Source organism: Lonchura striata, chromosome 3 (genome assembly GCF_050655825.1).
Source record: "Lonchura striata isolate lonStrDom1 chromosome 3, ASM5065582v1, whole genome shotgun sequence".
Taxonomy (NCBI): Eukaryota; Metazoa; Chordata; class Aves; order Passeriformes; family Estrildidae; genus Lonchura; species Lonchura striata.
Genome location: NC_140705.1, coordinates 10,376,415 through 10,401,154, shown reverse-complemented (window position 1 = coordinate 10,401,154; position 24,740 = coordinate 10,376,415). Strand labels below are relative to the sequence as shown.

The 24,740-nt window shown below is 44.0% G+C and overlaps 1 protein-coding gene and 1 long non-coding RNA gene across 4 annotated transcripts in view; one reads left to right on the top strand and one right to left on the bottom strand.

Moving 5' to 3' along the window:
* LOC146767789 (uncharacterized) overlaps nucleotides 1-6,039 on the bottom strand; it is a 114,281-nt gene extending 108,242 nt beyond the window's left edge. The window contains exon 1 of the long non-coding RNA XR_014953566.1: nucleotides 4,175-6,039. This is a non-coding gene — a long non-coding RNA (uncharacterized LOC146767789). The remainder of the gene's footprint in view (nucleotides 1-4,174) is intronic.
* Nucleotides 6,040-6,049: 10 nt separating this feature from the next.
* On the top strand, nucleotides 6,050-22,932 carry LOC110467925 (uncharacterized). Of its 3 annotated transcripts, none has more exons than XM_021525356.4 (24): nucleotides 6,050-6,189; nucleotides 6,260-6,330; nucleotides 6,411-6,489; nucleotides 6,626-6,718; nucleotides 8,370-8,497; nucleotides 9,863-10,009; nucleotides 11,005-11,076; nucleotides 12,437-12,604; nucleotides 12,697-12,793; nucleotides 13,664-13,881; nucleotides 14,914-15,067; nucleotides 15,907-16,115; nucleotides 17,296-17,413; nucleotides 18,263-18,468; nucleotides 19,101-19,218; nucleotides 19,299-19,465; nucleotides 19,588-19,688; nucleotides 19,775-19,896; nucleotides 20,013-20,063; nucleotides 20,157-20,340; nucleotides 20,426-20,549; nucleotides 21,635-21,728; nucleotides 21,912-22,013; nucleotides 22,537-22,932. In XM_021525356.4, exons 2-23 carry the CDS (start codon nucleotides 6,280-6,282, stop codon nucleotides 21,992-21,994), a joined length of 2,784 nt encoding a protein of 927 aa, XP_021381031.2. In that variant the 5' UTR covers nucleotides 6,050-6,189; nucleotides 6,260-6,279; the 3' UTR covers nucleotides 21,995-22,013; nucleotides 22,537-22,932. The 3 variants fall into 3 exon arrangements, with proteins under 3 accessions (XP_021381031.2, XP_021381032.2, XP_021381033.2); XM_021525357.4 differs by having other exon boundaries at nucleotides 22,515-22,932; XM_021525358.4 differs by having other exon boundaries at nucleotides 6,051-6,189; nucleotides 6,431-6,489.
* Nucleotides 22,933-24,740: the final 1,808 nt, after the last annotated feature.

Below are 24,740 nucleotides of genomic sequence, written 5' to 3'. Positions count from 1 at the left end.
CTTGCTCTCCTCTTGACTGTGAGCCATGAGCACCGGGTCCTGCTGAGAGGTGGGGAAGTCTTACAGGTCCCACGGAACACAGACGCTCAATTCCTGTAGTGCAGCACTAATTTAATTCACCAATTTATGACGGTAGAAAAAGCACATAAGATACCAGTGATATGAGGCAGTAACCCCACAGATCATCTTCTCAAACAGACCTCCACTCCCAGGGAGGGGGAGCCTGGTGAGTTACAGATATTCTCGAGTTACCCAGCAAACATCCCCTACTAATCCCTTGCAAGAGTCCCTAGGAACAAGTACTGTTCCCATTTTGCAGATTTTACATCCCCAAGCATGAGAGGGGCTACAGCTCATCAAACTGATGGAAACTGCATTCATCCCCCTGACAGCAACCTGACAAGAAGAATTAGCCAGTGAGGCCAGGCAGTAGATCACCTCCACTGCCACACAGGCAAGTGTGGAGAACGCACAGAGAAGAGAGCAGCCATGAAAGCCACCGAGGGAAATCGGGACTCACAGATCACTGTTAATGACAGCTGCTCAGCAAGGAACAAAGTGCTTCACACTGGTCATGGGTCGAAGCCCATGGCTGTCCATGCTGGCCATCATCTTAGACAGATGTACAGCATTAGCTTGCCAGGGATTTCAAGCTTTTGTAGTCCTAACCCTCATTGCGGTAACCCGAGATAGGAAATAAAAGCGACTTCTTGCCAGCATTCCTGGATGTACTTCAGGGTGAAAGCTGTCTGCTCCTCTCTGGCCAAGCTGTGCCTATAACTGTGTGACTCTGGGGAAGCACGTGAGTGTTTTTGTGGTGAAAATGTGACTCAGCAGATTCTATGCTCAGCTGGATCCTGGAGGAAGCCGTGGGTGTCTGAGATGGAGGTAAAATATCAAGAGGCTGCTGACAGCTCCTTGGGAGATGGCTGCCCACTGGTGCAGGTACCTGTGGGGAGCAGGATGGGAGATGCCACAGTGCATGGCAGAGAGAGCAGAGATGCTGTAGAAAGACATGGAGATGAATAATACAGTTATTAGGGGTAGTCATGGAAAAGGGTAAGAGAAAGAAAGGAGCACAGAGCCCCTTTACAAGAGAACAGGAGAGGGGAAGGACATACTCATATATGTCCCTCTAAGAAGGAGCCAGGAAATTATGCTGATAATAGGCCAATGCCTATTGTGGAACTGACTGCAATAAGCATATGAACAAAATATCTAATTCTTCAACACAGTCAAGCTTTTTTTTTTTTGGTTCCTGCCAGTGAAAGGCAAGTCACCCTTAGCACAGGACACCAGAGGTAGCAGCAAGGTCAAACACAGGTCTGAGCTTGGTATGCCCAGGGTCTGGGAAGGGTTTACTTGCATTTAAATCTTACTGAAATAAATGAGATTTAAGCAAGGGATTAACTACTGCACTCAACAGAGATGTTTTCTTGAATCAGGCCCTTCATCAAGAAATGTTAATTAGATGTATTTCCTTCTGAAGACATCTTCCTGTGAGGGCAATTTCATAATCTCTGAGATGCTCAAATACAATAGTAACAAGGCTCCACAGTCACCTGGGCAGTGAGAGTGCTGAACCTCTCAGCTCCCAGTTCTGCAACTGCAGATCATGACAAATAGTCTTGGGCTTTTCTTTCTCTGAAATAACATCCTAAATAGCTACTTCAGGCCTGCTAAATGCAGGACTACTCCTCATGAATAAGAGTAATGAAGACTACTCCTCCTGAGTTGGCCGTGGGATTCCAACTCCTTCATACCAGAATTTAACAGTCAGCTCTGGAGACCACCACCAATGCTGGCATCACAGGCACTACAGAAACCAGCAGTGCATGGTCCACCTCCTCCACCTGCACAGAAAAAAATCATGTGCCTTCAGCAGAAAATAAACCCATGCAGTCAAATACCAGAGAGAGATGGCGGAAAAGTCAGACAAATGAAATAGATGGATCAGATTCCAGCATGCCCCAAAGGTCACTCCATGCAGGGCCTGCCGGAGGGAAGGTGGGAGCAGTGTCGCTCCTCCAAGGAGGGTGCCAAGCTACCAGTCTCTTGATGATTAAACCTGGAGAGCAGGAGCAGTGGAGAACACCCTGCCAATTGCAAATGTGGTGATGGGGCACTGGGGGCATATATATGCATCATTAGTCATCTGCAAGAATTTTGTTTTTGTAACCTCTGCATTTTTATCTGTCACTTCGAGCAATAAATATGCACTCCCGCCAGTGATTTGACATTACACTTGCTTTGGATGGTTGCCTTTCCCAAATATTAATAGTAACTCATTGTGGACACAGCATTGGTATTTAGTTAGATCAGACCAGCTTCTTTTAAAAAACAACTTTTCGTATAAAGAGAACAGATGTTTTTAATTTACACAAAGAACAAAAACAAAGTTCTATTGTTCAGTTATAGTGAACACAAACATTACAGACACAGAGAAATTAACACCAATTGCATGTTAAAAAAAATTAAAAGCCCATCAAGGTACAGGTCTGCTTATTTATGCTTTTTCCATCACTTTAACAATTTAGTAGCATGCAATGATAGCAACTGTTGCTTTTTGGAATTCATATGCATTTGGGAGTGGTATGTTTTAAAGATAAAAATGGCATAAACACAAGGGCAATTTCTAAACACATATTATATAGACAATAATAATTATTATTATTTTAATACTTTAATAATAACAGATGAGGAATGTAAACTCTCACAGTCCAGAGCATAAGCCAACTACTTGCTCATGGGGATTGGAAATATTGCCTCTTTGAGCTGATTTTTCTATAGTTGTTCTTTACAGGTATATTTTCCCCTGCACCATCTGAAGAGAAGTGTTTCAACTCTCTGAAACGTGAGTGTGCATATGAAGACAGAGCAGCGACATCAGTCACTGAGGTTGTCTTGTGCCATGGTAAGAAGTTCAACCAGAACTATCTTTCTGTGCTATTTTACCCTGGGAATTCAAGAGCCTTTTGAATGCATTTACAAGCTCCTAGTGCATGTGGGTGGGAGCAGAGCTCAGGCTCACACTCCTGCCAAGGTGACCAAGCTCATTCCAGAACACCAATGTTACCCTGCAGGTGGAGGCCACTTGCACATCTCTGTCTCACACACACCCTGAGAAAACACTTCTCAGAGATAAAGCTTTACCCCATTCCCATTTCTCACCTTCTGAACACACAACCTAATCTTTATCTAATTCTCATCTTAATCCAAGGCATTTCTTTTCCCATAGAGAAGCATCTCTTCTAGCATCTCCTTGAAGATTTTCTAGAAGCCACAAGATTTTCTAGTTGACAGCTACATCTTACCTTCTTGGGAAGCCACTTCTTGATTTAGAAACACTGACATAAAAATATTTTTATCTGTACTTAAGGTTAGCCAATCCTTCAGTTGGAAGAGGACGAAGAGGGCAGAGATACCTTATACTGGTTTTTCTCAACTTATAAGTATAAGCAAAGATTCTGTATAAGCAAAGACTGCTGCTCAGAGAAGTTGTGGATGCCCAATCCCTGGAATTGTTCAAGGCCAAGCTGGATGGAGCCCTGAGCAACCTGATCCAGGGGAAGGTGTCCCTGCCTGTAGCAGAGGGACATTCAAACCATTCTGTGATTTTATGATTCTATGAACTGCTTTTGATACATTAAAACAAAACATTGCCCCATTCCTTCTCCCATTGCTCACTAGTTTGTTTTTTTGGTCCAATAATGGGTGACATTTTACTATATCCCACACTCAGACTAAGTATCAAATCATGAGGCTTACTTCAGATCAACAAATAAGACATACTGGGGGAAAAAAAAAAAAAAACAAAAAAAAACAAAACAAACAACTAAAACAAAAAAACCTACGACCAGAAACAACTTCCTTGCATTTTAACCAATTGTAGAAATAAAGTTTTCTGGGACAGAAAAATTACAGAAAAATTTAAAAATCTTTTTCTGTAGTATTCATGTAACCTGGGGATTTCAGCGCCACAGAGCAACAGACACAAACACCATGACTCAAAGGGCTGGAGCCTTTTTCCACCACTGAAAGCAAGCCTCACTGGGAGAGGTGCTGCTCCAAGTGGCTGGTTTTAAACCTTCTAACACATTATATAAAACAAAGCCCAGGTCCAGACCCATGCAGGAAAAAAAAGAGAAACCAAAACATTACAGTCAAACAGTACCTTTCAGCTCAAAAGAACCCGAGCCATGAATCATTTTATCCACTGCAGAATGCCATCACCTCAAAGCTGAAATGCAGCAGCTGTTTATTACCCTGCAAGAACATTAAGATGGGTGCTTCTCTGCAGCCAAAACAGCAAGGAAAACCAAGTAGAGAAATATAATAACCTGGAACACATAGGCTTATCCTCCCTACCTTTATAATGAGTACCAGAGGAACTTTAGGGACCACAAGCAGCTGATGCTTCCAGACTCCCAGTGCTAACAATGCTTTCCACAGCACTTAAGTGATCCTTGGAAGCCAAAAGCATTTGACCTGGACATGCTTTGCTTTGCTTGGTTGACAATGAGGCCAAGAGCTGGCTATCACACACTGACCACAATTTCTATGTCACATCCAAAGTCACTTCTGTCACACTTAAAACCAAATCAATGCCAGAAACACAGTAATCATGATGGTCTGAGTTGTCCAAAGATGTAGAAATTTGTCTCACTGCTAGTGGCAGGTAATTGAAGTTGTATACCTGCCCTGAGAGTTGACTGTTAATTAATAAATTGCGATCATGCTCTGTCAAACATGGCTCCCTCAGACCCTGACTCACAGTATCTCGGGGAGATGCTACACGTCTCTTGGAAGTGGCTTATCAAAACTGGAACTGTTTGTTATCCAAATATACTGAAGTTTTCACTCAAAATTCAAATCTCATTGTTACACCACACTCATCACTGTGGTATCTGAGTATGGCCATTTCCAGCAGAATTCCAGCTCCAGCTGGATTCAATGAAGAGTCACTCGGACGCAGAGTTAACGGGGGCCAGGATCATGCAGCCAGTCCTGCGTGGGCTCGTGAGAAGTTGTGGCAGAAGCTGGACTTCAGCTCCCACTGAATGAGAAACGGTCTTGTGGCCAAAGGACATTAATTAGGAGATTGCTAAAGCCCCAGGGCACCACTCCAGAGCACTCACACAAGATGTGTGCCACTGTTCCCTGCTGTGCAAAGTGACCATGTCTGGCAGGGCAGTGGTGAGGGTTCTGTAGTTACTGCACAGGGCCTCTGCAGGAGGAAGAAATCACACTGATTGCACTGTGTCCTGGATGTTCCCACTGGCTTTTGTTTATTCCACAGTGGTGTGAAGTGCACGGCAAAAACAATCTGTTCTACAGCACAGCTCTGCTCATGTCTGTGAAAAAAGGTAAGGTATGAACATTTGGTCAATGGTCCAAAATGGGGGGCAAAAAGAAACTGAGCTCTGGGATGAAATGGCTAAAATGTCAACCTAAGTCTCTCGTACTTCTCACCCCGCCCTGGCTCATCCATGCCACACAAGCTGTATTTTTAGCTCTCCAAGCTTCTCAGTCTTTCTTTCCTGGGTCACTTGCAGTCCGAGAGAAGCAACCCCATTATGAGCAAAGACTTTCCCAGGCAAGATGCTTGGCCATTTACAGACCTGCACATGGTCGGACTGATACAGAGATATTGCAGCACTTCTGAAAACAAGATGTTTTCACCAAAACACTCTCTGATAATCAAACAAATCAAAGGGCAACCAAACTGGATCCACAAAAGCAAAACGTGCAGCTGCCAAAGTACTGCTGTTATCTCTGGCATGGCTGGGTCACTGAGACATTTCACAGAAACAAAAATGTATTTCCTGTGTAGACTCAATTAAAATACCTCTGGAGAAATGTTTCATGTGTTCTAAAGACCTGAAGCTAGAGCCACCCAACTGGCTTGTAAGGAATGAGAATACTTCCCAGGGGCTGATGGAAAGTACCAAGCACCCTCTGCTGTACTCATTACAATTAGGCTCAGGAGCAGCCTCTGACCTTGCAAATATCTGGCAGGAGGGTGCTGTGCCCTCCCAGAGAGAGGGAGCTGCCTCCCCTGCCAGGAGCAGCTCTGATAACGTCGGAGGGCATTGCAGGATTCCACACAGGTGTCCTTCCACAACAGAAGCCATTGGTCTCTCCTGATCCACACACAAGGTTTGGAGAAGACAGCACAGTCTGTGAAAGGTAAGCTGTACCCCTCCTCCTGCGTCTGACCAAGTTCCATCTGCACACCTGGGTCCCCTTTACTTCACAGGGACGAGGACTTTGCTGCCCATGCACAGGTCTCTGGGGACAGATGGAGGCTGTAGGTCACTTGCTACACAGGTAACAAGACTTTGGTTTCCACCTCCTTAATTTTCCATTTTGATATTTTATTTTTTTCTCTCTGTTCTCCCTATTATTAGTTCATGTGCTTATACTGCAGGATCTGGCTGGTTTTCTTACTGTTCTGGCTGGGACAAGGGAGGCGGATGGCTCCCCCAGGTTGGTGAAACATGATAAAAGCAGAGTGGGGAGAGAGGCAAGGATGAGAACTTGGTTATTTTGCTCGTAACACAATGTGCCTCTTCTCTGCCCTCCAGTCCCACTGACTCATCAGCTCTATATGTGCTCCCACTAGGTTTTGTAGAGAGCAGTTGCCGCTCCAGAATTTTTTGGATGAAACTGAATAAACTCTTGCTCCAGGGAAAGTTCTTCCAGCTGGAAATCTATGGTGAGTTACAAGTGGCAGCTCCGAATAACATGAAGGCTGGGGAATCACCTAAGTGATCCCAGAGTCTGTGATCTGGATGCTGCTGCCATCTATTGATAATTGCTAACTCACCCCAAGGAAGCTGCAGCACTTCATTGTCACCCTGAGCCAGCCTCTCCCACCTCAGTTTGGCCACAAACCCTGCAGAGGAGTAAAGCTGGTAACTACAGCCACAGCCCCCTCTGCCCGTGCTACTGTGGTGCTGGGAAGGGAGAAAGCATGGTCTGAGGAGGAAGGACTGATCCTTGGCTTTCATTCTTTCTTCTGCTGAGCCCTTACACATGTCTAGCAAGGAAAACAAAGTCAACACTGCAGATTGGATATGTCCTGAACAGCATAATGACAACAGCAGTGTAGGCTGGGTAATACCCAGAAAACACACTCTCAATGAGGGCTGAGTGAGTGCTGCAGCAATTAAAGCACTTTGGAGAGTATCTTTATTTCCTTTTTATTCAATACGACAATGGCATTTAAATACCATGATTCAGATTGGACAAAGGGGTTCCATTTTCTGCAGAAAACAAAAATCTTCAGAAGCAAAATGAAAACTAGAAAATGTTCACATCAGATTGTAAAAAGTATGTGATTTCACCCCAAACCAAATTAATTTCTCTTGAGATCAGTGCACTCTTTTCTGGGTTATGTTTTTGTTCATTTGATTTGGAGGCAGAACCAAAAAAATCTAGTACGGAAAGGGTGTGGGCAGAAGGGATAGCATTTATGAGAGTAACTGATACTGCTGGAAAAAACAGACCAGCCTTCAGGCAGAAAATGATGTTTGTTTCTTCCAGCTCTATCAGCTGGTCTCATAAAAGCTATTCCTTCTTCTTCCAAAATTATTCCTGCTTATCTCCTGAGCCTATCCTGCCTGCAGGCATGCATCTACAGAAATAGCAGCTCTAGAACTGTCTGACATACAGGCATGACAGACAAATCTAGAAATTGCAGTGGCAGTTAGTTAAACCCTATCTATTTGCACATATTCTTGTGTCTAGCCCAAGACTAAAGAATTTCCCTAATCAGAGGGCAGATGATTAACAAAATATGATGCTATTAATTCTACCATCATCAAGAGCTGAGCACAGCCAGTCCCTGTCATGTCTTATTGGTTACCCCTATAGGCCTCACAGTATGCAGAGAGAAGCAGTAAACCTGATCAATATGTAAAAGTGCCCACCCAAAACAGATCTGTGAGCTGGGTGATCTTTGAGCAGGGTGAACAGCAGATTATCCTAACTTGATAATTTTTAGAAACAGATGAGTTTAATAGCCCATAACTCTTTTCTAGAGAAGAAAATTGGGGAGGGAGAAAGGTAAGTGATGCTTCAGGGAAACTCTCCGTATTAGCACTTCAAAGTGGCAATGGCACAAGCTTCTGGACACAAGGAAACAGGCATTGAAGAGAACATTCTATGTGTGAGCTTGAGTCATGCCAAACTGTCTCATGCACTCCTCCGCATGCCAGCACAGTGTCACAGCTCCTTAGCAGCACATGTCCCTGGAGAGCACCCAACCCACGGGGAAAAGAGCTGTGTGAAAGGGCCTCAGCACCTCTCTGCCCCAGGACTTGCCTTGAGCTTTACATCCCACATATCTTTCCCTTTTTCTGTAGATCCTTATTCTGGTCCTGTTCTGCTGGATGAGAAGTTAGCATCTCGCTGTGGCTATGTCCTGTCGGAGGACGTGTGGGGCAATCCCGTCCTCCGCGCCTCGGTGCTCGGCTGTCATGTGGCCAGTGAGGTGAGGCCCAGACACGGGCTGGGAAGCAGCTCAGGCTGCTGCACCTTCTCCAAAAATACAAGCCTGAGATAGCATATGCATTCTAATGGCATGTTTTGAGAACACTGAACTCAAGGAACTGGTGCCGGGAGTGTAGTGTAGAAATGAATAGGCAATGGCTCTCTGCTGTGAGGTTTGTTCAGTGTGACTGACATGGGATTTCCTCTCTCCATGGAATGACACTTATCCTAACGCTGCTTAGTAGCTGCCAGTTCTCAAGAATATCCTTGTAGCTGCTGATTTGCCAGAGAGTTTCTTGAAAGCCTCTCTGGAAAGAAGTAGGCATCTGCTTGAAAAAGTAATGTTTGCAGTGTGATTCTGGCAGATAATTTCCTGGCTTAATTTGTGTGGTAATGTGCCTGTTAACACATGCCTAGGAATGTAGATCACACACGTCTATTAGACCCAGATTTGCCTCACGTAACTTTAGCCATCTAAAAGATAATGTCTAGTCTAAACTAGTTGTTTACTCTTCCACAATAGTCAATGGAGAGAAGCAGGCATCTCCAGAAGGTGATTCACCCCTTCCAAAAATATGTGTAAAAGTGTAGCCTGGATTTCTAATTCCTAAATGTTAGCTGAGATGAAATGTACCCAAAACCAGAACAAATCAGAGTAGAAACTTCATTGCTTGTCCATGTTTAGTCTGGTTGGTCCTGGAAGCCCCACAGAAAAAATATGGTAAAACTTTATAGGCAGAGTTAGCTAACAAGAACGGGGGTATACAGTGTGCTGTGCAATGACCTGGATTTCCAGGCTGGAAATTTCTCTGTAAAGTTTTACCTTTTTCTGTTGAAAAATACACATCTGTGTCAGATAGAAGGACAGTCCATGACTTTGTGTATGGCTCCTGAGGAGCTGAAGAACCAAAAGGATTTTTTTTTTTTTACTGGACTTAGTCTAGTGTTAAACATTAAACAGCATTGTATATTAGATCTGAACTACTTAGATCAAAACAAAAGTTCCAGTACTTTCTCTCCATATGGAGACACAGTCACAAAGAGGAGAAACATGAACCTCATGGTAAGGCAGGTGAAGTTTGCCTTTGACCAGCTGCTCCTTTATAGTGTGGCAAGAACAGAGCTGAGATGGGGTCTGAGGCAAAGGCTGTGAGTGCTGAAGCAGCAATGTCCCTGGCTCAGTACGACCCTGGACACAAACCATTTCAGACAGGGTGGTGTGTTGTAGGAGCTGTTGCTGCAGTTCTCAATCTGCTCTGATCATTATAAAACACTCCCAGAAACAGAACCCTGGGCTGCATGGGACCATGCAGCCACTCCTGGAACCTTCCACACCATCTGCTGAATTGCCAGTTTTTCTTCCCAGGCAGATGAGCTGTTTTCACTGACTGTGAACATCAAGGTCTCCTCATTTTCAAGCATGAGGGCAGCTGTCACTTATACCTACCCTATGTACTGCTCCTATGCATCCTGGGCTTCAAGAGAAATTGTGTGTGAAGAAAACTACATGGAGGTAAAACCCTTCCCACTGAAGGCTAGGCTACATCCAAGCTCTCTGACAGGCACAGCAACCTCCACAAATTCCTGTCAGGAGTTGATTGTACCCCATGTTCCAGGCATAATAGCAACCTGCTGATATTTAGCAGAATATGTAACTGTAGATCTGATTGGTAACACATTTACATACCATAAATATTTTGTATGCAGTGAAACTCAGTTAACTGTGCAGATTAAGTAAGGCAAGCCTCTGCAAGCAAATCAATAGAGAGACTTAAGGCCAAGCTCTTAAATTCATGAGAGTCCCTTTTGGTCATAAAGTGCTGCAGCATCTGTGAGAATGTCATCCTCATATCTGAAATAATAAAACCGAGAGTTTGCAGAGCTGCATCTCTGCTGAATCACACAACTCACAGGACATGACTGTGAGACAGGGGCTGCCTCCTGCCAGGTGGTGCAATTGGGCTGCTTGGCCTGCTGCCATCACCTACACACCAGTGTAGAAATGAGGCAGCAAACAATCCAAATTTCATTGCTTTCTGTGCATGCCTGAAACAGGCTGGAGAAAGAAAACATACTTCCCCTGTCAGAACACAAGGCTGTACAGTCATGTCTGGGTTGCTACACAATTAAACCATGGTACAGATGTCTTCTCACTGTCCTGTTTCCCTGCCTCACTCTGAAGCACATATGGGAAAGATTTACACCACTACGCCTACCTTACATACTGGGGGACATTTTTAGATGTTCAGCCTGCATGGGGAAGAGAGAACCAGTCCTGTTAATGCCAATAACCTGCTCTCCTACATCTCCAGTGGAGAGATAAAGGCTAATTAACTCTCATTTTAAGGCCACAAAAATTACTGCCATCAGGAACTTCCATGGAAACACTTTAATTACCTCAAATGAATACAAACTTCTAAATCCTGATAGATACTGTTCCCCATGCCTGTAATAACACTGGAGACCTGTTTGCTCCCATTGCTTCCAAAGACTCTCCTGTGTCCCCAGGTGTCAGTGAAGACTGATGTCCCAGCAGTTTCAAATGACTACACCGTAGCGTGGATGTCAGCGCTGCCAGAGGTATGAAGGGGAGTCTTTCTAACAGCTCCTTGCCTGCCTCTTCTCTCTGCTCTTATGAGTCATTCTTGGGGCATAGCTCCATCTCTGACAAAAAAAAAAGGGAGTTGACAAATTTGCCGTCGAATACTGAAAACCTCTCAAGTATTTTTAGACCTCTAGACTGCAAAAAGACATTTAGGTGGGAGAACAGAGTCATATGCTTGTTCCATTAGTGGAAACTGAGTTCAAGACAAACAAAGGTAGGTGGTTCTTCACACAATGGGTAGTGAAACTCTCAAACTCATCACCAAAAGATGTTGTGGCTGCTAAAAGCTTACTTGATCCCAAGGAAAGTCTGGAAAATTTGACAGAAGAGAAATCAAATAAGACATACAAAATACAAAGAAGGTACAGATAGCTCAGGAGTCACTAAGATGAAAAACATTTGAGGCTGGAAAGAATGAGTGGGAAATAATGACAGGAGCATCTATCTTATGAGGAAAACCTGAGGGAGTTGGGCCTGTTTAGACTGGGGAAGACTGGGAGAGGATCTTAGTACACAAGTATCTGAAGGAAGGGTGTCAAGAGGATAGACACAGTTTCTTCTCCATGGTGCCCAGCAGTAGGACAAGAGATCAGACAGAAGCTGATCCACTGAAAGTTCCACCTGAATGTGAGGAAGAATTAAACAGATGATTGCCTAGAGAAGGTGTGGAGTCTCGTCTGGAGAAGTGCAAAAACTGCCTGGACACAATCCTGAGCACCACACTCGTGGGGAACCTGCTTAAGCAGGGAGGTTGGACTAGATGGCCTCCAGTGGTTCCTTCCAACCTTAACCATTCTGTGATTCTTTCAAAGATATATGCTTGTCCCATGCTTCTCATGTCTTACTTGCTCCTGATGCCCATTTTCCTTTTGACTGTGCTCCCATTTGGCCATCACTGCAGGGGACTCTGTTCTAGGCCAGTACAGCCATTGCTCTCTTCTAATCTTTGACACAGGCTACACAGTAATGGTAGTCTGTCATTTGGCCTCTGTACTGCTCCAGCAATCAACAGACATGGAGACAATCTGTTTCTTAACAGCACAGATATTTTGTCCACAGTTAATTTGCTCAAGGTCTCCTGTCTATGTTTCTTCCAGGGCTGGTAGAAGAACATCCCTAAACATGCCTTAAAGAGCTCTAGAATTCCTTATCTTTACATATTCAAATATATATACACATATATATTTCAAGGGTATTTCTTGCCTGAGATGAGCTCGTAGTATCATTCCAGTTACTCCCACTTCTAACAGGAAAATAGGCACTACAGTGTCACTACTCAGCTTTTTAAGAGACTTTGTAGACATAGAACTGATATAGCTCATCTCTCTCTTGCAGACTCAAAATGTTGCATACCAGCAATGGCAACTGATGTTTGTTTCTCCATCAGGGAGAAAGAGAATAACAGTAAGTGATGCAGTAAAACTGGGCTACAGCTTCAATAACAGCCTGTCCCGAGTGTACCTGCGAGCGCCCTACCACAGCAACGAGTCTGACGTCAGCGTGGTGAGTTGCTGATCCCAGCCAGACACAAAGCTCTGCTGTTCCCACTGCCTCTCCAGAACATCAGCTCTCTTTTTCTGCCTGGGCTCAAACAGGTCAGTGGTGTAAATATGAACATGATCACTTCCACTTCCATGTACAGGCAGCGGTGGCTGCTTTTGCTGATTGACACAACAGTCTCCTGTCCTGTTGGTAAGGATCTCTTCCTTCTTCACTAAAAATAACCACCGAAGGAGGTAGTAGAAAACACAGTCTTCCCATTCTCACTAAGAGAAGAGGTTTACAAGCTTCCCTCAGAGCAACATGAGCTAAGAGTCTGTGGCTTTAGTCCCGGACAAACACAGTCCCTGCTGTGACACTACATTCCTTGTGTTCCCAGTGCAGTGTCATGCCTAGTCTCTGGTTTCTCAAATCCCTTCATTAGATACAGGAAACTGGAAACAAGCAGAACTGCTACAGAAGAGCCAGGGAGCCTCCTCTGGACTAATCCCAGAGCCTTGGCTCTTCTTTTTCATACTATTCCAAGCAAGGCATGCAGCTCTGCATCCTTGAAACTCACATAATCCTTTTCTCTGGAGAGGCAGGACTATCCTGGCTTTTTGCAGAGAAGTGGTGGCTGCACTTGGCTCTCACAGCCATTAATAATCTCACAGAGATTATTAATGTGAACAAATGATGAGGAAGCACAAGGTTTTAAGTTGATGAGACCTTGAAGCCAGTATTTCAAGAAGGTCCAAACAGGTTGCTCTGTTCCCTCTTCCTTCTGCCAGTAAGCCCTGGGACAACAGAGCAGGTAGCTGGGAATGGCACGGTGGCATGGAAGCACAGCTGCCAGTTATTCTGTATAAATTAATGATTCCCCTGAAACTGATGATTCAGGTCTGCTTCAAGTGCCAGGGTCTCTGTGACAAACAGCCAACATTTGGCTGATATCCTAGAAGGTGTTGCATCAGTGAAAGCTGTAGAGATATCCTGGTGAAATGGAATCAGGGAAAGGCAGAGACAGGACTGAGTGGTAATTCCAATTGCCCCTTCTCTGGGACTGTCTATCTAACTCTACAGATGGCATCAGCTTCACTGATACCACGCTAACATGGACTGTGCCAAGAGTTATCCCCACACTAGTGGTCCAGGAATCAACCTTTCTGTCTAAAAGCATTGTAATGGGAGTGGATGATCAAGTCATAGTGAATCCAGAAGAGATGAACTACTTACTGGAGCACAATGAAACACACATCAGAATAACCATCCCTACTGGAGCAGGAGGAGGCAAGCTAGAGGTTAGTACAAACCTGTCACAACAAACACATTTGAGGTCCTATACTACAGATTTATCAAAATGATAAATCCAAATACTGATTGATAAATCCAAATACTGATTGACTGCTGCTTAAAATTTGCAGATACAATAAATATTTGAAGATCTGGATGCTTCTTCTCTGTGTTTTGAAAGCACTTACTCAGAAACAAGGAATTTATAATGACAAAACATGGTAGAAGCAACAGACTGCCTTTTGTTAATAATATATAAGATATACTAATACATTAGGAGTGAAGGGATTTCTGGACATTGGACTTTAATTGTCTGTGTTGTTCAATAGTGAAATTAGTCCTGGTAAACTTCTGGCCTGGCTCAATGAGTAATTTCCCTGCCAATTTCCAAGACAGCATGATTTAGCAAGGAACAGGTTCTCTGCATGTTGTTGGGGTGTAGTCACCTTCTTTGAACTCCATTTATTCCTCATCAATATATAATTTACAGATACAGAGGCAATGTCAAAAGGAATGTTCAGTACAAGAGAGGAGAACAGTTTGGGTTGGAAGGCACCTTTAAAGACAATTTACTCCAGACTCCACTTCCATAGGAAGAAACATCTTTCACAGATCAGGTTGCTCAAAACTCCATCCAGCTTGAACTTCTAGAAAGGAGCTGGCAATATTCCTACAAGATGGCATTGGTGTGATTTTTACTTATCCCCTTCAGGAGTTCTCTATTTGCATAACAGACAGAGCAAGAGACATGACTAGTAATCCAGGGATGGTAAAAAAAAACCAAAACAAATATGGTGATGCTAAACTTAATGAGGACACTCCTGATACTTCCTTATTAAGGATCTCAGCAGTATCTGAGCCACACATGGACCAGACTAAAGGCCCAAGATACCAAACAAACAAGCAAAATCTCCTAGAAAAATCTATCCCAAGTTGTACTAGAATACCATTTGCTCTTCCTACTGTGAGAATTTTAACCATATTCAGTCATCTCTTCATTAAGCTACTGAGAAGACTTAATCCCACATTTTACCTCCTAGAGCTCCATATCTGGTGGTGTATATGGAGTCATTTACTACATTAACCTGTTTCTGGAGCACACATGGACGGATGCAGATTGGCAAACCACGAAGTATACAATCATCAAATCCATCACCACACCTTTCATGCCACAAATACCAACTGTTGTCAACAGTAAGTCATTCCTCTCATGGACCCTTACCAATCTTCTGCTGTGCTATACATTGTTCCACCCAACCTGTGCCACACATCTACATTCACCAGGATATTCTCAGCTCCCACTTACAATTTTCTAGGCAAAGTCAAAATTCAAGTATTATATTAAAACAAACAATCAAAGAAAAACCTAGTAAAAACCCTTTAGCCTTGACTTACAAGTTGCTGGTAAAAATGTAAACATTTCTTTCATGTTAATCCCTGTAATTTTCCAGTGAGCACTGGAATAAAGATATTGTAATGTGCAGTTATCACACTGGGAAGAACTATCTGAGGACAGCAGTCATCAGTGGTATTTTCTCCCCTAAACTGCCTGCATTTGATATCTTGGGAGCATACTGAAATCATTGTGCCACCTAGTGCTGCAGTCATGGTTTTTAAATTTTATTTTCCAATGCATTAAGGCACTTAACATACTTGGAATTATTTGGATAAGTGATATTTTAAAAAAAAAAGGAGCCTCTTGCCATACATTATGATATCTTTTTTCAAATTTTATGTGGCTGAACAAGATTCTAGATTTCTTTAAAGGTATGGCACATCAGAGTGCACCTCTAGAAAGTCAATGAACGCACTTTATATAAATGTATATGTATTTGTTGTTAATCCTCTGCATCTTGAAGCAATTCTCATGTACTCAGAGTATTTCAGATCTGACTAGAACACAAACACTCATTAATCAGAGCCATTAAAGAGATGGCTGTTGGCTAAGTTTCCTGGAATTTGAATGGGAGACCACCCCAATGTCTTCCTTATTTGATCCACATCAGCAGTAATTTGATGCTCTCTCCCTGCAGATACTGTGCCAGAGGAACGGCTATTTAATGTTGCATTTGGACACTTTCTTCCCGATGTCTCTCTGGTGGCAATCACAGTAGGAAATGTGCCATTTTCCCTGAGGGAAGCACTGCACCACGGCTTCAAGATTTATGAAACTCCCTTTTCTAATGGAACAAAAGCATTTATCCTGGAAGTCTCTTTTGATGATCCATATGTTCTGAAAGAGGTAGGATACAGCAGGTCACTTCAGCAGCAGAGCGGAGGAGGTGGGGCAGACCCTTTGCAGAACATGGTCCAGCTTTTATTAACCAACAACAGTTCCTTGATCATAAAGGTGTCAATGAGTCTGAGATATCTGAGTTAAGATTAGAGGCTTTTATGTCCCCACCTTGCTCTCCATAGCTCTCTAGGAGATCAGTATCAAGTGTAATTAGACGGGATGAAATGTTACTTCCTTTAGTGCCTGTCAGCATGGCTCATGTCCAAGTGCATGCTCAACAGGAAGAGGTTTGTCAAGCCTGTATTAGATGCTGCCCTTTGAAGCAGGAGTATCTTGCACAAATAAATCAATTATTGCAATGCTGGCAAACACCAGTTTCAAAAATCCAGTAACTCCTGAACCCACTGTTTGACTGCTGGCATAGGCCATGCCCCATGCGAGCATGCTATGGGCAGGCTCAGGGTACTCTAAACATAATTTTGTTAAGCTTCAGACCATTTGTAATCTAAATGTTTGTAAAAGGTATATACTCACAGAGGGATTTCAACATCTCTTTTCAGTGAGAGGATGCATAACTGCAAGTCCTCTACCACTCTTTCAACCAAACCACGCAGGGCTGTGATGCTGTTACAAGGAACAACATTTTGAATGCACAGGATTTGTGCAAATATTTTCAGGTTGCAGTCAAACCACAGTCAATTTTCATTAAGGATCAAAGCAAGAAAATAATCCAGAAGTATTTCTTTCAGGTCAAACACCAGGTTTTGCTTTGGGAGCACTTTCAGTGAAGGAAAAGAAGATATTAAGTGGGATTTCTCACAGCATCTCCTCACACCTTCTATTCAACCAATTACTTACTCTCCTGGTTTCAGCCCACACTCTGAATAAAGAAGAACAAGGATTTGGACATGGATCTCCCTCTATGAGCTCTTCCACCACTGGGCTACAGAGGAACCACCACTGTGTCCATTTCTGTCTTCATTTTCTGAAAAGGCACATCTTTCTCCATATTTATGTTTGGCAGAAAGAGCTGTTGAATCCAGGCCGAATTTCTGAATAGCTTTAGGCTAGCTGAGCTATTTGGAGGGGAGAGGAGGGTGTTGGAATAATTATTTAGTGTTGTTCAGAATATATATGCCGGCTTATTCTGAAAGCTGCTGCAGCCTTACTCTTTTCTCTCTTTCAGTATGTGAATAGAAATGAAACAAAATACACCCTTCTGGTCAACTACACCCTTAGTGTGGGTGCAGAGATGACACTCTACTATCATTCAGCAGAGGTGGAGTGTGTGATTGCTGATATTGGTAAGCTTTCCCCTGCCATTAACTGGTTTGCATCAGCAGCATGGCTGTCATTGAATTCAGGGAGAGCATCAGAGTGAGGGTGAGAGCTTTGGGGAAAACCCCACCCCTCCATAGCTCATTGTTGATAACAGCCAAATTGCTGCTCCACTGATGGCAGCTCTTCTGTGTCCTGGCAAGACAGTCTGCCCTCGAGACACTGAGAGCAATAAAACAAGTGTGTAGAAGGAGTTGGCTTGCAAACTCAGTGAACAAGATGCCTCAGAACATGAACATACATCTACTGGCAAAACTTTCAGACATTGCTACAAGTTTCAGTTTGTCCTCAAAAACAATTCTGCCTCCATATCCAGGGAAGAACTTTGACTCAAAAACATTGTTCTGATCTCCAAAGAGAGAATTTCTGTAAGGAGAAATCATCCACTGAGAGCTGTACTTAGCAGGTTACTGAAAAATTCAGGAGGTCTGAATTTCTCAAATTTATTAGATTTTTGCATGCCACAAAAATGACAGTCTCCTCACTGTCCTATTTTATCTCTGAAATAGCTCTTGGTTCAGATCAAAGAAGGTTGATAAAAAAATATATTTACATACATAGCTCAGCTTGCCTTACTGAAAGAGGGAACAGTCCTGGAAGAAAATTAGCAGGCCACTGCAGAAGCAGGACTCCCCAGCCCACCAGATGTCAGCTGGTACACCCCCTCCAACACAGCCAAGCCTGCAGACAATGCCAGCATGCACATTACAGGCTGCTGGAGTTTCTTACCTGTGACAGAAATCCCTGTCTGGGCCAAACCTCACCACCCAAACCTTCCTTCATTGCTAACTCTTCCTCCCACCTTCTTCCCACAGAAGTACCAGAAGCAGTTGGTTCCTGTGATGAAGAAAACCTGTATCTAACCCTGCCCACTTTTGGCTTGCACCAGTACTGGGACCTGTACCTTGGCAACAATCTCCTGAACCGGCACCTTGCCCTCACCAATGGGTATCTTGCAGCGACCAACTCCACACACCTGATCTTGCAAATACCTCTGTTTGCTGGGGGACTCATCTATGAGGTACAGGAGCTGTTCAGCAATGCCTTTTCTAAAGCACTTAGGACTGCTTGCTCTCACTGAGTCCTACAGTCACAGTCTGTAGTGTTGTGGTATTACACAGATTGGAAAACTTCCAGAGGGAAGGACTCTGAGACAGAGCAAGTAGGATAAGAGGCATTAGACATGGACCTTTATGGTAATGCCATGTATTGTGCAATCTGCAGTCCCCACTTGTCTCTAAAAGATATGAACCAAGTCTTCAAAAACAAACTCCTCAGTGTTTTTAGTAAGATGAGGCAAAATGTCCCATCTGCACTGAGCCAGAAACAATATTTCAATATAGCTTTTATGAAAGAAGCTCTTTTAAAGGAAATTTTGCAGAAATTTTAAGACATGGCAGAGGAAAATCGATGCTGTAATAATTTGAACTATTTTACAATAATCAGTCCAAATTTATCTCTGTGACAGTGACTGATAAGTTTGTACAAGAAAACTTGTACTTCTGCCCACATGTTGCTTCAGGCTCGAGCCTTTACACTGACTTAACTCTTGTGACTTGTTAGTATTCAAGTGGCATGGGCTATGGAGCAGAACTTGGTACATGTGGATGATGTACAGGAGATAACAGATCTCTTCCATCTCCTCCTTCACAGGAAGTGTCCTTTCAGAAAATTAAAGCAAGGTTTGATGTTGCCCTAAGGAAACTGAGAACTATGGAGACCTTACAGATGTTCTCCATTAGCTGCAGTTTTAATTCTTCAGCATTTATAAGTAAGTTATGCAACTGATCAATCAATAAGAAGATGTGTGGTTCTTTCTTGAGCTCATGACCAACCCTCTGCCTTTCTCAGTATGCCACCCAGATGGTACCATAATGGTATCTGCCCAAATGAAGACAGTTCCTGCCATTGACATGAGTAAAACCAAGCTAAGGGACAGCTCCTGCAAGCCTAGAGAGTATAATGAAGCCCATGCCTTCTTCAAGTTCCATGTCACTACCTGTGGCACTTCAGTAAGGGTAAGTCCATGGCCAGAGCAGATACACCTGCTGGAACTCTGCCTTTCCAGCATTTTCTCTTTTGGTCCCCTACCCCAGCTCCTGAGAAGAGTCAATTTACAATGAGCTTCCCATATGCACAGTTTGAAGGTGACCACATTATTTATGAGAATGAAATCTCTTATGAGAAAGAGACTCTTCCAGGACAGAGCATACCAACAATCACAAGAGATCCAGACTACAGGTAGGGGCTGCTGCTCACTGACACTGCTCACTTCTGTACAGCTGCTGGGAAACAGATATGAACACAAAAATTGCTGTTTCTTCTAGACTAACAGTCTTGTGCTATTACCAAGCAAAAGAGACCCTAGTGCTCGGTGCCTTCTCCAGGGACCCGGCCACATCTCCTCCCTTTGGCTCTGGGACAATGTTTCCACGTTCAAATACTGCAGGTGTGCAATTCTCCTCCTCCATGTTTAAATCTCTCTGACTTTCAGTCCTAAGTTTCCTTGTTAAGATATACCTTACTTTCACCTAAAGAACCTCACTAACATTTCCTTCTCTGCAGCTTACAGAAGGGTAAGACAAGCTCTGAATGTAGTTTCAAGAGTGTCCAAAGGTAAATCTCCTCCTATGGAAATCAGAGAATTTAAAGTATGTTTTAGTTTAAATAATATTAAACAACAACAAAATCCCCTGATATTTTCTCGAGATGAATCCTTCACAGAGTTCTATGGGCCCAGCATGGAAATACTCAAACAACCCATGGAGCCTGTGTTTCTTGAGGTGGAGCTGAAGGACGAGAGCCTCAGTGTCGAGTTATATCTGGAAAACTGTTGGGTAGCCACATCTCCAGACTTCAATAACACCCCAAGATGGAACATCACTGTGGATGGGCAAGTCGTATTAAATGTCCAATGAGCTCATCAGCAAAGTCCTAATTTCTGCTTATTATATCTGTTGATCTTTCCTCTCAAATAGGTGTGAGATTAATGGCAGTGAGTTTGCTGCAGAGTTCTGCCCAGTACCTGTTAGCCCCAGGGTGAGACACCCTTCTCACTTTAAAAGGCTGGCAGTAAGGATCCTGGCACAGCAACTGGAACAGGTAGGATTGAGTGAAAGGCTCAGCTCCCACTCATGGACTCTGTCCTGGAAGTCGGCATGATGCTCTTAGTCATGTGGTTTAGTTGGAGGTAGCAAGGAGCAGGAAGTTGGACTCGATGATCCATATGGGTCCCCTCTAACCTGAGATATTCTGTGACTCTATGCTTCAAGAAATAGATTTAAGCACCTCACAGACTTAAACCCTAACCTGCATTCAATTCAGCTGCCCTGATTGGTGTGCAGCTTAATACAGTTCTCTTCTTAAATCTCCCCTGCCACCTAGCTGGCTTGAGATTGGACAGGCTGGAGTAAACAAAAGAATTTGGTACACAAATATGATTTTTATATAGTGGTCTTGGCTTTGTGTAGGATCAGATTCATATCACTTCAGCTCAAAATGTCTAGAGCAGAAGAATCAACTTACGTGTCCCAATATCCACATGAAGTTCAGCTCTGTTGTCTCCTATGTGTCCTAGGCAGTCATCCATCTCCTCAGGTGTCAGCCCCATGGAAAAGAAGCAGAAGCATGTGGGTTTGGTCTTAATGTTTGAGATCCTGTTCTCCTCTAAGGACTAAGGAGAGCAGAGAAAAACTCAGGACAGTCACCTGAGGGTACTTTTCTCCTTGTGCATCCAGCTGAGTGAACTGCCTGTCCCAACATGTACTGATACCAGCCGTGGTGTGTTCACCCTGCCTGGGCAGCTCAAGTAACTGCACTGGGATTTACTCAGCCTTTCATAGGCACCTCAACTCTTGAACTTGCTAGAAATGAACAGGATGCAATTCTGGCTTGTGCTGCTTCCTGAGTGTGCAGCAGGAACCAGATTGAGTTTCTGTCTAGTTTTGATAAACTGCAGCACACAAGGCTTTAACTTCTCCTTCTCAGCTTCTCAGTTACCAAACTGCCTGAGGGCTTCCTTGGCATCAGCTTTAAATTCAAGGCACGTTCAGCTAGATGGTGCCACATGGAGTTGTCAGAGAAGCATAAGTCTAATCAGCTGTAGTTTCTGCAAAAGGCAAAGACAAAATAATGCTCTGCAAAGTAGGATTTGATATGGATCAAGTGGCACTTTTTCTTCTTCTCAGGTGTATGTGCACTGTTTGGTGGCAGCGTGCTCTCCTACCAACACACAACCTGACAGCATCTGCAGAGGCCAGTGCAGCTCAAGCAGGGAGAAGGGTAGGTTGTGGAGGAGAAAAAGAACCACAGTAATGCACCCCTGACCTGATGTTTCTCAGAGATTTACGAGCTCTGACTTTGGCATCTGAAATGCCTCGAGCAGGGACTGTGAACATTGATGTCACCTTTAAGCATGTCTGTATTCTTTAAAAACTACACAAACACAATGTGTGTCATTCTCAGGCTTTCCAGGTTCCCCTTCTGACAGTCTCCAGGGCTATGTACTTGCTGGACCAGTATGGATTGTTGCTCCAGATCGAAGATGACACATGTAAACTGAATTTGGTAAGAACACCAGGCCCTATGTACTTACCCTGAGAGGTCACCATGCTTTGTGACACAAGCAGTGCAGAGTCTGTCCTTGATGACCTCAAAAATAAAAGTTCTGGGACAAGAACAGGGAATGGACATGGTTTGCAGTCCCATGGTCTCAGCTTGAGCCCATGAGAGAGGGAAGGGGAGCTCGCTGCCAAGCCAAACACAGCTGGAGTGGCTCTGGAGCAGATGCCAGCAGCAGAGCAGGGCATGCTGGACTTGGGCCATAGCAGGCAGTTTTGGAGCCAGGTATTATTTCAACAGGTTTTCAACAGGACTGCCCCCAGTCTGAGAGAAAACAGATCCAAAATTTTAGAAACAAACACTAAGGCACTAAGGCACACTGCCATATTCCAAATGCATTTGAATGGTTCAAATCCTCCAAAGAGTAGGGTTTGTCCTATAACTTCATCCACCCTTGGACAACCAGAGCTGCTGAGCTGTCTGCTCCAGCATCACTCCTCACTTCAGCCTTTGTGTGTGTCTCCAACAGCACCTGAAGGCTCTGCTGTGCTGGCTGCTTTCCAAATGGTGCCACTGGGCACAGGAGCTACTTCCAGGAGCCGCCAGAGCTATTTGCATGAAGTTTAAAGACCAGATGGTGGGACAGCACTACAAAGTTTTGAGTTTGCTAACAGGATCAGTAAATCTTGCAACCTGTTGCTCTCTGAAGTGGCTACAGAAGAAAACTTAGCAGAAAAACAACCCAAGGCTGCAAAATAACGTCTTGTGTTTCTTTCAGCTGCTCAAATATGGACTTGCAGATCACTAAAATTATTTCAGCCCTGACTGTGGCTGCTTCTTGTAATACTTCATAAAGTGATGCCAATCTTCCTATCTGAATGTAGAGTGCAAATCTGAAAAGTCAAATAAAACCACACTAGAGCAATGTAGGCACAGAACATCTCCTTGCTAATATGCAACAGCAACCATCTGCTGTACCAACACTGGCTTCAAAGAGCCAAGCAATCGCTGCCAGTGCCCCTCCAGCAGGCAACACTAGGACACAAGCTTCTTCCCACTAATGCAGAGCTTTGTCCATGTCACAACATCAACCTGAAATTCTTGGAAACCTGTTAGTTCCTCATTTTCCTCTCACCTGTCCCTGCATGGAAAAAGTTAACTCTACAAAATGTGAGCCAATGGACACTGTAGTATGAGCAAAAATGACACGTGGCGTTTTTTGTTTCTGTGCACACAGAAAGCTTTTTTTTTTCTTTAATTGTTATTATTTTTTAGAGATCAAGTATAAATCTGACACACAACCACCTGTAATGACTCCAGGATGTGCCTACAGTGTAACTGCAGGTGTGGCTGCAGCACATGTAGATGCAGAGGGGGCAGGTGGCACACTCGTGCTGACAGCACACTCGTGTGTGGTCTCCAGAGGTTTCCCAGCTCCTGCAGCCCCTGCCTGCCCAGGCTGGCTGGTCAGTGCACATACGTGGCCCACGTCCCAAAAGCTGCAGTGCTGCCTGAGATGATTGCTGAATAAATGCCCTCTTAAAGGTGTACCTGCTGAAGGAGCAAGATCTGTGAAAAGGAATGGGAGGGTGCTGTGACCCCAGGATCCCCCAGCAGCTGCCTGGGTGCTGCCTTCCTCTGCTGCATGAGCAGTGCACTCTGCTGTCCACAGCCCACACTGCAGAGCCCAGCAAGTTACTGTGTTTGCCATGCATGCATTTGCCAGAGCACACTCCCCGTTTTTAACAGCAGCAGCATATTCATAAATTTAGGTTAACTTTCTGTTAATCTAAAAAGGAGTCCTCTAGAAATTTGCAGACTGGGATGAAGGGAAAATAATTATGACCAAATGCTAGCTCTTCTCAGCACTCTCAGGCCACAGGTGAACACCAGGTCTGGTCTGGTGTAACTAGGGTTCATTTTGTTTTGCAGCCTTGCAGAGTATATTAAGATAAACTTGTCTGCAGTAAGTAGGATATCCCAGATCCTCCCCTTTTGCCCTAGAAAACCAGGAAGAGGTCCAGCAGCATTCCATACCCTTCACCTGACAGATGAGATTTTTCTACACACATTGGAAGGGAGATGGAAAAGGACAGACTTGCATTCCCATTTCAACAGGGATTTCAGGTTTCCCCCTTCCCATACACAAGCCAGAGCAATTCCATATCCTTGGTTTCTTTCTCCTACCTTGGTTGCTGTTCATGGTGTAGATGATGATTTTCACACCAAATCTCACAGTGTGTTAGGGTTAGGCATTCTCTGTTTACCTTTGAGGGTGTCTTTTCCCAAGTTATGATTCAGCCACGCTATTGCATGGTTGTGCTGCTCTGTACCTCTGTTCTCCTGGGATTATTCCTACCTCTCACATGCTGCAGAGGGAATTTCAGCACCTAACTCCTGTCCTAAATTGCAGTTTTCAGGCCTATGGGCTTAAACAGTTCCTTGGATTATCTTTCAGGAACCACTCTGGTCATACCCCTGGTAGTTGAACAAGCCTTCATTATTCACTCAACGTGAAGAAAAAGAATTGGGAGATAAGTTATTTTTAATGCACAGACAGAAGCACACCAGAGTCCCCATGCTGGGGAGTCCCCAGCCTGGAAAGCACTGATCAGCCTTTTCCACAGCAACAGGAGCTAGGATGAAACCTACTGTTGTGATGCCTGGGACACAGCTGGACCAGCTGTTCTTTGCTGGGAGACAAGGATATCCTTCAGGCCCATTTCACATGCT

Bases quoted from the DNA above. Each gene is read 5' to 3' on its own strand.
- LOC110467925 (XM_021525356.4), top strand. From the start codon at position 6,280: ATGCACAGGTCTCTGGGGACAGATGGAGGCTGTAGGTCACTTGCTACA. The intron at 6,490-6,625 runs GTTGGTGAAACA...TGCTCCCACTAG, and splicing joins GAGGCGGATGGCTCCCCCAG to GTTTTGTAGAGAGCAGTTGC. The intron at 12,794-13,663 runs GTAAGGATCTCT...CTAACTCTACAG, and splicing joins AACAGTCTCCTGTCCTGTTG to ATGGCATCAGCTTCACTGAT.